At 44.9% G+C, this 12,216-nt stretch overlaps 1 protein-coding gene across 1 annotated transcript in view; it reads right to left on the bottom strand.

The window, feature by feature from the left end:
- The window catches only part of LOC126355561 (transcription factor SOX-9-like), a 265,668-nt gene extending 264,470 nt beyond the window's left edge, over positions 1–1,198 (bottom strand). The window contains exon 1 of the mRNA XM_050005922.1: positions 290–1,198. Coding sequence (XP_049861879.1) covers positions 290–501 — 212 coding nt within the window. The 5' untranslated portion in view covers positions 502–1,198. The remainder of the gene's footprint in view (positions 1–289) is intronic.
- Positions 1,199–12,216: the final 11,018 nt, after the last annotated feature.

The raw sequence follows: 12,216 nt of genomic DNA, 5'->3' as shown, positions 1-12,216 counted from the left end.
GTATATCGGAAATGTTCCAATTTCTGCTCTTGGCACTCCATTTGCTAGCGCCCACAGCTCCACTCACAATCTCCAACTGACAAAGAGACAATATGTAAACTCAAATAGCAGCAGCGAACTACAAATAAGAAATGAGAATCTATAAATCTATGAACAGCAATAGGGATACCAAGACGGACGTTATGCACCAATACTTTGGATGACAGGTGTACCGAGTCAGACGGTTTGCGGAATGCTTCCTCGGAGCTCGGAGGGAGGAAGAGGCCGGAGGCCGGAGCGGCGGACTTACTTGTTGGCGATGGGCACGAGGGACCAGTCGTAGCCCTGCAGCACCTTGGCGACGGCGCTGTCGATGCCCCGGGTGGCGTGGCTGGTGTCGGGCGCGGGCAGCTGGCTGCAGCCGCGGCCGCGGTCCATCTCCGCCACGGCCGCCGCCGCCACCGACGCCGCGGCGCTCGCCGTGATCTTCAGCAGCGGCTTCTCCCCGCTCGTGGGCAGCATCGCTGCGCCCGCGTCCAGCGCTCTGCTACTCGGGGACTCGCAACCAGTAGTACTCCTTCCTCACGACTACTGAACACGCGTATTCATCCTAGGTACGCGCACCGGTGCACTAGATCTCGTATCTCGAGAGTATACGATATGAAAAAACTTGTCGGAACAGCCAATACTTGATTAGTATCTATGTCTACCAGGACGACCTAACAGCACCAGTACATAAAACCAAATGCCAACGTAAACGTGTCCATTACTTTAACGGTCTCCGATGTAGAAGCGTGTCCCAAAAGTACTTCCCCAGAAAATGACAGTCTTAACCGTTTAGATGCAATTATTGTTTATTTGGGCGTTCGCAAATGTCTTTTGGGTACCCACTTCACTCACTTTATTAAGTACCGATCGCTGTATTAAGTAGGTACACACTTGGCCGTCACACGCCTGTGGGCTGGCGGCACACCGCCCGTGCAGACAACAGGTGGCCGACTGACTGCCAGCTAATAGCCGCTCGCACGCCGGCAGAGGGCCCGGGGCTGCAAAAACGACAGCGCGCGACAAAAGGCGTCTCCCACCGAGTGCACCAGCCGCCCCCGGCGCCGGCGATATGAAGAATGCGCCCTTGTTCGGCCGGCGGCCCGCTTTACATAGGGGTGCGGTGGTGGGGGATTCGAGGCGCTAGTGGGAGGCAAAGACGGCGGAAATTGGCTCCGCGCGGGATCGCTGGCGGCGGAGATGTGTCTCGTGTAACGATCTGGAAAGGGAGCTCACGACTAGGGAGGAAAAGCGAACACGACGAGCGGCGGCGCGCCTCGTTGGCGGCCGGCCGGCCGGTGGGCGGGGCGCAGCGCCCCTCCCTCGCGGCCTCATTGGCCCGCTCCGCCGCCGGCGAGCGGGCCCGCTGCCGCCACATCGTTCTCGCCCGATTGCCTTCTCCTCGAACGCCGATGCATCCGCGCTCGTTAAATTAATACAGCAGTTTCTACGCTCTTGGGTAGCACGAGAATGCGCAATAAATAAACTGAGGTCAGAAGTAATGCGATGACGATATGCACATAAACAGATGGGTGTAGTTTCGCATAGACAAGCTATGAAAGGGCAGTGCATAGGCGGAGCTGTCATTTGTGCTCAAATGATACGTGTCATTACGGTCGCTGGACGGCTATTAACGCGGAGTTGTAGTTGGAGCTACAGGCTTCAATCATTCCATTTCGAAAATCGTTAGTGAATGCAATACTCTGAGATTTACACTGTCAAGAGTGTGCCGAGAATACCAAATTTCAGGAATTACCTCTCATCACGGAACCGACGACCTTCACTTAACGGCCGAGAGCAGCAGCGTTTGCTTAGAGTTGTCAGAGCTATCAGAGAAGCAGCACTGCGTCAAATAACGGCAGAATTCAATGTGGGAAGCCCTTAGGACACTGCGGCTCCATTTCGCATTAATGGGTTATGGCATCAGACGTCAGACGCGAGTGCGTTTGCTAACAGCACGACATCGCCTGCAGCGCCTCTCCTGGGCTCGTGACCATATCGGTTGAGACGTAAACGACTGGAAAACCGTAGCCTGGTCAAATTAGTTGGTTCAAATGGCTCTGAGTACTATGGGACTTAACATCTGAGGTCTGAGCACTATGGGTCCCCTAGAACTTAGAACTACTTAAACCTAACTAACCTAAGGACATCACACTCATGAATGCCAGAGGCAGGATTCGAACCTGCGACCGTAGCAGTCACGCGGTTCCGGACTGAAGCACCTAGAACCGCTCGGTCACCGCGGCCGGCTGTCAAATTAGTCCCAATTTCAGCTGCTAAGAGCTGATGGTATGGTTCAAATGTGGCATAGAGACCACGAAGCCTAGGATGCAAGTTGTCAACAAGGCGCTACGCAAGCTGGTGGGACTCCGTAAAGGTGTTGGCTGTGTTTAGACAGAATGGACAGGATTCTCGATATGTTCGGCTACTTGGAGACCATTTGCTGCCATTCATGGATTTGATGTTCCCAACCAGCGACGACATTTTTATGGATGACAGTGCACCATTTACCGGGCCACAACTGTTCACTATTGGTTTGAAGAACAGTCTGGACAATTCGAGCGAATGGATTTGTCCACCCATATAGATCTCATGAATCCTACCGAGAGGTCAGTTCGTGTACAAAATCCTGCAAGCGGCGACACCTACCCAATTATGGAAGTCTGTAGAGACAGCATGGCTCAATATGTCTGAGCCGGCCGCGGTGGTCTAGCGGTTCAGGCGCTCAGTCCGGAACCGCGCGACTGCTACGGTCGCAGGTTCGAATCCTGCCTCGGGCATGGATGTGTGTGATGTCCTTAGGTTAGTTAGGTTTAAGTAGTTCTAAGTTCTAGGCGACTAATGACCACAGATGTTAAGTCGCATAGTGCTCAGAGCCATTTGAACCATTTCAATATGTCTGCAGAAGACTTCCAACGACATTTCGAGTCCATGCCACGTCGAGTTTCTGCACTATGCCGAGCAAAAGTAGGTCCGACACGATATTAGGAGATATCGCATTACTTTTGTCACCTAATTGTGTCTTTCGACGCTAAAATGTTTGACACCGCTAAAATGTTTGAAACAAATCCTAGCTGTGGTGTCGGACTGATTTATATCGACGTTTAGTTCAGGCTGAAAAGTGCTGTAGTTGTGTGTTGGTGAAGCTAACGAATGTCAGGGGTATTAAATAATATGGTAACAGATTCATCTGTAGCGTGGCCTGATGCCGACCATCGCGCCATATTTAACGCACTTTACCATATTTGCGTAATATTTGTTATAAATACCAAAAACACAAGTTAAATTCTGGAATGCTTATTAAATAATGGACAGGTGTCCTGCGAGTACAAAGATGCATATTAAGTACAAAGGGTGAACAAAAACACACACATTTCCAAATACGATGACGGAAACCAGTGGCATTCAAAACAGCTTGCTGTCCTCTCGAAATGAATGAATATCTGTGAGACGGTCAGTCTGCTTCCAGCTCGCCGAATGTCTTCAGCCGAAGTCTTTTTGAAGAAAGGTGAGTTGACTTAACTGCGTGGCGCGTTGTCTCATAGCAAGAGGGGAGCTTTTAGCTTTTGGTCTCGCGTCTCGTCTTATAAGGATTGATTTGCTGGGTCGCAGCAAGGAATGCAAGGCTTTTGCAGACTTTCAGTTTGATTCCTAATGCAGACTTGACTTTGACCCGTAAGAAGAACGTAGAACAAAGGTGTTGTATCTGTTGAAGCGCTCTCTGTTCAGTATGAATGTTTTTGTGCCTGTAACTGCGTGTGAGTGTATTCTAATCTTTTCCGAATCTTGGTAATTTTTGCTTCTTTGTGAATTTTCTTTGTCTCATTACTTTATGTCCGGTGGAAATCATCCACATGGGTTAATATTAGAGTTCGTTTGCCCTCTGCCATAATCCTTTGTCTACTCAAATGTGTCCTCCGTAAAATGTTGATTGTTCGCGACTGCGTGGTTTGATGTTACTAAAATTTGTCCACGGCACGTAGAAATTGTGTCTCCGCGAACCACGTGTGCACACGAGTCTGTTGTGAAACGTATAGCGTTCACAAGAAATTGTACTTAGTTACCAGGCAACAGCAGTTTATAGATGCATTACATCAATGTTTTAAGAAATAAATGATTTTGCCTCCAATGTTATCCAGTGCACCGATGTTACGTCTCCGTTACCTACGCCATTTACCTTGTAGTTTTCCTTGTTAGCCTATTCATAGCGTTTCCATGTCCACAGGTCCAATAAATAGTGTCCTTTTTTTATTTAAAACAAATTCTCTGGAATAGATCTTGTTTTCAGGAATGTTGCTGCAAGCAGCACTTATGCACAGTGTTCGCACACTCTTTACTTTATTCAATATTTGATTCACGGGAACAATTCCTGGATCATATTAATAATTACATCCCATTTTTTATCGGTGACTTTACAATGAATGTTGTTTTGTGAGTTTTCTTATGAATAAATTAAGTAATTTTCCGCCTCAGCGCAAGCTCTTATTTGTCATGTGGCTAGAGCTGGTGGCGATCCAATCTTTCACGTTGATTTCCATGTCAGATAGCCTTTTCTTATTCAAAGTGCGCGTGGCTCTTTCAGCCATCAGCATACATTCAAAGTGCGCTTCACGCTTCTTACACATAGCGACCTTTTATTCACGCTACTTACACCGTGTACTAACTCTACGTGGCTGCCAAAATCATCATCAAACCCCCGCCATGTTTCACTCCTGGGAGATATAAACTCGGTCAGAAGTTGTAAAGAGTCTGCAACCAAGACTCATCCGACCAAACTACTTTCTTCCAATGCTCCACAGTTTAGGGTTTGTGGCTTCGACACCACAATTTCCTGTTACGGGCATTTCCATCACAGGTGTGTGATTTTAATGTTCTATCTCGTCCTGCAGTTCCCTACTTACGAAGCTCTCTTGGTGTTGTTTTGGTGCTGACAAGGTTCGAGAATGGCACGTTCGGTTTGCAGAGACTTTTGTAGCTGTCGTCCGCTGACTTTTCGTCACAACGCACTTCGATGGCCGTCCGTCGCGATTATTCAACACACCATACTTGTTGAATATTTCTCCGCTTTTCCTGTATGCTGTATAAATCTCCGATACGTTGCTTCTTGAAACACCAAGTACTTGGGCTGTCTTGGTTACGGAAGCACCCACCATGCAATTTGCCAACGTTCTTATAATGCACTCACAACTACAGAGAACACAGTTCTGGTCTCAAGTGGTGTTGTGTGATCTTAGTTCAGAGACTGGTTTGATGCAGCTCTCCATGCTACTCTATCCTGTGCAAGCTTCTTCATTTCCAAGTAACTATTACACGCTACGTCCTTCTGAATCTACTTAGTGTATTCATCTCTTGGTCTCCCTCTACGGTTTTTACCCTCCACGTTGACCTCCAATACTAAACTGGTGATCCCTTGATGCCTCAGAAGATGTCCTACAAACCGATCCCTTCTTCTAGACAAATTGTGTCACAAATTACTCTTCTCACCAATTCTTTTCAGTACCTCCTCACCAGCTACGTGATCTACCCATCGTATTTTCAGCATTCTTCAGTAGCACCATATTTCGAAAGCTTCTATTCTCTTCTTGTCTAAACTATTTATCGTCCACGTCTCACATCCATACATGGCAACACTCCATCCAAATACTTTGAGAAAAGACTTCCTGATACTTAAATCTATATTCGATGTTAAAAAAGTTCTCTTCTTCAGAAACATGTCCCATCTTCGATTATATACTACTCAATGAGCATAACGTCTGCTGCTGTAGATTTTATCTAATGTGTGAAACTGTCAATTGCTTATTGACTTTTGTCGATTTCAGTTGCTTTGTTTATGTGGACCTCGTAAGATAGTGTGAGTCAGGCAGTTCTTTGCTATTTGTGTAAAATACACACTACTGAAATTTCTTGCAGGATAAAGTTTTGGTTACTTTATTAAATTGTGAAGTTTGTTGGTTTAGTTGAGAAGCTGTTGGTTCCTTTCTTAGGTTTGTGTCAAAACTAAGGTACCGTTTTTAAATATTTGCCTCTGAAGTGACTGTTGTTTCAACGTTTCAATGTATAATGAAGTTACAGGAATGGTGGCGCAATCTACAGAGACATTTTTGTGCGGTGATCAGGGACGGAAAATTGAAGCAAATTTTTTCGTTATATTGTTCGTTCCGTCCTTCATATTTGTTCTTTAATAAGTGTTTTAAAATAGCAAACGTAATCCAGACTCAATCAATCGCTCCATCATTTACCAATATGGGCCAGCTATCCGTAACAGCGATGAAAGACTGCAAGTCCTAAGGGATTACCTCCTTCCATTTTAACTACATTTATGGCATGTAATGAAGTGGTTTGACATTGATTGTATGCTGCTTTCCTCGCTATCTAGTTGCAGTGGGTGATAGAGCGACGCGTCTTTGCACCTGTTGACTAAAAATTTTTTCTGCTCGCTGTTCGGGTAGTTACCGCAGGGGCCGCCTCAATGGGCCAGAATTCTCGGAAGGTGGAAGAGCCTGACAGCGGCGGCCACAATGGCGGGGAGCTTGCCAGGGCTGGTGGCTGCTCTCACATCACGGGAGAGGGTTGCGCAACGCCCGGAACAATGGGGCGTCGCAAATCCACCAGCGGTGTCCTGCTGTTAATGCATCACGGAGCATTGTTCCCAACACTAGCCGGAGCGCGTTTTTGCAACTTTCAGCAGCTATTGTACAATGGGCTGGTGCTGTCGAAATAATTGTTCCCTGTTACGAGAAAAAATTTTCTGCGATTAGCAGGTATTTGCAGGCCGGCTGGCCAATGTCTTTTTTTTTTTTTTCTTTTTGCCTTAAAGGGACAGTATATGACAGCATTGTGAAACGTTTCTCCTCAAAATTTGAGATAGTCCTGCACTGCTGTGTGCCCGATAGTGCAGTTAGTGTATTTTTTGAGCTGTTTGGGTTCCCACGACAAGCGATTTCCTGCACGTGGTGGAAATAAGTATCGTGATCGGGAATCAGTCGGTGACATCAGAAGAAGTACAGGGACATCAGTAACTATTGGTGGTAAGCCATCCTATTGGGGGAGTGATTTTTGCCTGCCTCCTGGAGAGAGAATGAAAGATTTCTGATTATACTGTTGGCATGAAGAAGTCCTACCACGTGCAAACTGGTACTTTGAATTTTTTTTTGAAAGAATGGGCCTGGGGAGATTCTGTTGGGAGTTTGTCCGGGGACGGTGTGGTGTGAAAATTGAAAGGTTTGCCCAGGAGTGGCGATTGAGGTGGAGTCCAACATTAGAGTACAAGTACGGGCAACAACGATGCGGACTCGAAGCTTTTGTAGCGCCGAGAACAGGGTTGACTCAGGTGGGCAGCTGCCTGTGGAGAGCGTCTTTCCAGCTCTGGCACTTATCAAATTATCCGTGGTCCTTTACACACTTTGCGGCATGTTGTTCTGAGTTGCGGCAGCAATTTTTTAAGTAATACATGCAACACAGTCATACAATTGAATGGTTCACATTTACTGTCACTTAAGACAGAACCAGTCAGATGCCGTTAATGTTGATAGTTACAGACGGAGGTGTTGCATAGAGAATCCCAGAACTGCACGTCAACGTTACTAACTGAACATTATTACTACTACTATTTATATAATTGTGATTTATAGCTGTCTAACGGGATACTTTTTTGCATTATTATATTGGAACAACGTACTCCGCGCACATTTCTTTTGCAGTAAAGTATCGCTTCAAGGAATAATCTATGTCATTTCAATTGAGAATATACCTAGTTCATCTGATATTTTTTTTTGCCTGCATCTCGTGGTCGTGCAGTAGCGTTCTCGCTTCCCACGCCCGGGTTCCCGGGTTCGATTCCCGGCGGGGTCAGGGATTTTCTCTGCCTCGTGATGGCTGGGTGTTGTGTGATGTCCTTAGGTTAGTTAGGCTTAGGTAGTTCTAAGTTCTAGGGGACTGATGACCATAGCTGTTAAGTCCCATAGTGCTCAGAGCCATTTGAACCATTTTTTTAAATAATTTTTTTGTTCTTTTTCTATAGTACATTTGATAACATTTATTGCTTCATCACAAGGTGTCGACTTGGGGTTCACTACTAGGGCGAGACTTTATTAATATACATTCAGATGTCCTCTTGCAGACACATGACGGTAGTGTGTTTTAAGGATGGTTCTGTGTCATGGAGTCATTCTGGTCCAGAAATTAATTACAACTAATTCCCACATTGCCATACCACTGTGGCATCTTGTATCAACTGGAAACTCTGCCACTGACTGGAAGTTTGAATGCACAGTCAGTAAACTTAAATGTGATTTCCACAATTTATCTCACATCAAGGATTATGAACACTTAAGATCTGCAATAGTCATATTTGCTGGCAAAAATTTTATAAATCATGTGTTTACTTTTCACCTCATTATTTTGTTTTACATGTGTTTGTTCGGCAGTTTGCGTCCTCGATAGTAGTACACATTCTTTTCTTTGTTATTCATGTATATGTTGGACTGGGATAGTGTGGGTATATCAGGCATAGTTTGTCAATTGTTATCACTCTTGTGCTGATTTGGTACACAGTCATGTGAACGAAAACTATAAGAAAAGTGAGGTTAGAACAGGGGGAGGATAAGAACAACCATTTTAGCAGAATCAAGCATAATCAGGATAGGAATGTAGGCACATCCGGAGACAAGGTGGTTAACTTTCTCACGGAACAGTTAGGTACACACGTAGATGATAGGGAAACAGCAACATCAGATTACAGGGAACCAGATGAGACGAACAATATGAGTGAAAAGGGAGATGTAGTCAATTTTCGACACGTTGATGTAATTCTTAAAATGTAAAACGTTTCAGTAAAGAATTACAATAGGCCTGTCACGCCACTGTAACACAGAGAATTCACAAATTTCTACGCCAGAATCTGATGTAGGAAGCAAGAATCAGATAGATACCGCCCTAAGTAGGCGGAACAGAGCAGCGAGAAACTAAGGAGTCACAAAGAAATTAAGAGCTTAGAAAAGAGATTGAGAGAATATGCACAAGAGATAGAAAGGAACAGGCAAAATAAATTTAAGGAACTCGAAAAGAAATTGATAGAAGATATGAACAAGATCAGAGACGAGGTGAGGAGAGTTGAGAAGACGTCGACTGAGTTGGAGCAAGTAATGACTAGTGCTAAGAAAGATGTATGAGTGGCCAGGACGGAGACAATAGGAGCAAAGAAAGTGGTGACAGTAGGCGAGGAACATGTGAAGCTAGCCAAAACTGTGGCGAATCGAAATAAGAAAGTTTTTGATACGTACATTGCAAGTATGGGGTTAAAATATAATGGAGAAAAAGCAGAAAGAAATATCGTAGAATTCGAGGAGATTAGACAGGGTCTATGTACAGTAAGTAGAAATACACAACGACGTTAAAGAAATGGGGGGACAGGGGCGTAGAACCGGCAGAAGATAAAGTTGTAAAAAAATTAAAGAGAATGACGACTATTCAAAGAGTACGGAGCAAAAATAAGAAAGGGAGGATTGCTGTCAGACATAGCAGAACTGGTCAGTGTGGTAGAGTCCCCAGTAGGTCGTTCAGTACATACATGTTCCACACAAGCCACTCCACTACAAGCCACAACAGGGAGAGCGAGCAGTCACGCAATTGTCTGTCGTTCAGAAGGTGCGACGTGCACGTTAACTCTGAAAATAATGCAGGACAAATTAGTAGCAACCCAGGTCATGTGGTTATGCACCATATGGAGCATATGAGTTAGTCAAAGCAGGAATGAGAACGAGCGCAAGAGAGGACATCCCATTCAATTACAAACATTTAATGTCGGTGCAGAACTTCCAAAATTATAGGGATAGTGGGAATATACTACATATAAATGCTTGGATCGCTCAGTTTGATCAGTCAGTACCATCATTCTTGCCTTTGTAATATAAACTGGAGTTCATTTGTGGCCACATGGAAGGGTAGAAGCCAAGAAAATGCTAAGTATTGCTGCTACCTGCACATCATACGAGGAGTTCAGAGAGACTTTCTTCGTCATCTGTTGGTCATGTGAGAGGCAGGATCGAATTAAGAAAGAGATTATGATGTGCAGAGATTTGTAGTCGTCAGGGTTCAGAAGCCCAGTGAAGCTTTTCAAGTCGTTAATTAATAACAACCAGTTTCCGGATATACAATGTAGTGCAAGTGAAATAATCGGGTTCTTTTATATGAAGCTATCCACTATCAACAGGTACTTGCAGTCGATATGGAGAAAATATGGAAGTTTTCAAGAGCGTTCTCCATGAGTTAGAGCTCACGTATGAGGCACATAATGCGAAATAAGTCGAGAAGTCATGAAGGAAACTATCGTGAGCCTTCACACTAAAGTAATGGTAGGAGAAATGAGAGGAACGAGCCATCGGGAGGACATGGTCGAGTCCAACCAGAATCAGAGAGACAATGGGAACGATTTTCAAAGTGGAAACATCAGAACTGGTGAGAACCCAAGATAAGCCATCAACCAGCAGAGATCTTGGAGATTTGAACACCAAAGCCGACAAGAGAGCACCACAATGGTGGCCCTTCTTGTGACTGATGTTATGCAGAAGCCGGAAAGGCTCACAGTATTCTCGCAGCAGTAATCAGCATGAGCCAACTCAACATGTGGGACTATGAAGATATAGTACAGTGAAATCGATTGGAGTTTACCACATATGTCATATTAAACCATATTTTGAGTAAAGTGTTGATGCAGGCTACATCAGGCTAGGATTGCTATATAGGTTTATTTCTTGTTACATACCGAAAATAAGTGAAATTGTAGATGGTGCTCTAGTACGTGGATGCCATGTAGTTAATAGCGAGCCCTATCAGAATATTGTCATTGTTAATTGGAAATGGTGTGTTTCAGTTTGTAAGGGCATAATTGTGATGTGCGATCTCCAAACCTGGCTATTTATCCGAAAATTTTGGGTTGATAGAAAAAGAAATGAATGTGCTGCAGACTCAGCAGAATGATAGTGGAAATAAATTTAGTGACATGATCACATAGAAGTGTGCCTCCCAGATTCTTTTGACCAGGTTGACTATTACGTGGGAGAAGGTAGGGGGCAACTCCAAGTTATGGACGTCTGTTTTTTTTCCAAGACTTGGTCGTTTGTTTGCACGTTGATAGAATCACTGGTGTTTTGCTCTGTCGTTGTGTCTGGCCAGACCTGAGATGCGTTGTGCCTGAGTTTTGTTTTCGAAGGTGTTTGTGTTGTGTCCATACCACAGACTCGTGTCTTACGTGACATGATGAATAGGGTCAGCTCGACACTAACGATGCGCTGGGACTGTATATGCCGATGTTGCGAATTACTCACGTGAACCCCATATCGCAGTACATGAACAAGGCAATCGGCGGCGTTTTGCATGGAGGGTTGTGTTATGTTGTGAGGACAGTTCGAGACGTTGTGAGTATTAACTCCACCAGTTGGGTCGTAGAAAATGTTGGACCAAGAGTTCACTTATCTTGCCAGTACACGAGTGATGCTGAGCACGCGAAGTCCCGTTTTTATTCGAAGTTAGCCTGTACAGTATAATTGATGCACACCCATGAGCTATAAGTATTGGAAGATCTGAGGACGAAAGAAACAAGGAAAACAGATATATTTCCTGTTACGCCATGTCTTATGCCCGGAAATATTTCGACAACATAAAGCATTAAGAAAAAAAATTTGGAAATTTGTGGTAAGATCCTATGGAACCGAACTGTTGAGATCATCGGTCCCTAAGCTTACACACTACTTAAACTGACTTACGCTAAGCACAACACGCACACCACGTCCGAGGGAGAACTCGAACCTCCGACGGCGGAAACCGCGCGAACCGTGGCAAGGTGCCCAACACCGCGCAGCTACCCCGCGCGGCAAGCATTAAGAGATGGAGAAAAGCAGAAGTTTGGTAGTTGTGATAGTTCATTCACAAAAAGAATGTAACCTCAAGGTCTTGAGCCCATATCAGTACGGCAGTGTGAACGAAATCCACACACACTCCTCACGATGGTGCAATGTGGAATTGTTATCGCCTTCTTGCTTTTGTTGTTGTTTGTGTTGTCAAAGATATGTCCGCAGGTTGACCAGCCAAAGCATTAGAACATGCCCAGCATCACATACGACGTGTGACCTAAGGACGAAGATGAGTAAATCCACATAACATCTGGTGTCCAGTATCGCGTTGGTTGGTAGTGGT

The sequence above is a fragment of the Schistocerca gregaria genome, chromosome 3 (genome assembly GCF_023897955.1).
Source record: "Schistocerca gregaria isolate iqSchGreg1 chromosome 3, iqSchGreg1.2, whole genome shotgun sequence".
In the NCBI taxonomy this organism is placed as follows: Eukaryota; Metazoa; Arthropoda; class Insecta; order Orthoptera; family Acrididae; genus Schistocerca; species Schistocerca gregaria.
This window is presented reverse-complemented; position numbering and strand designations above follow the sequence as displayed.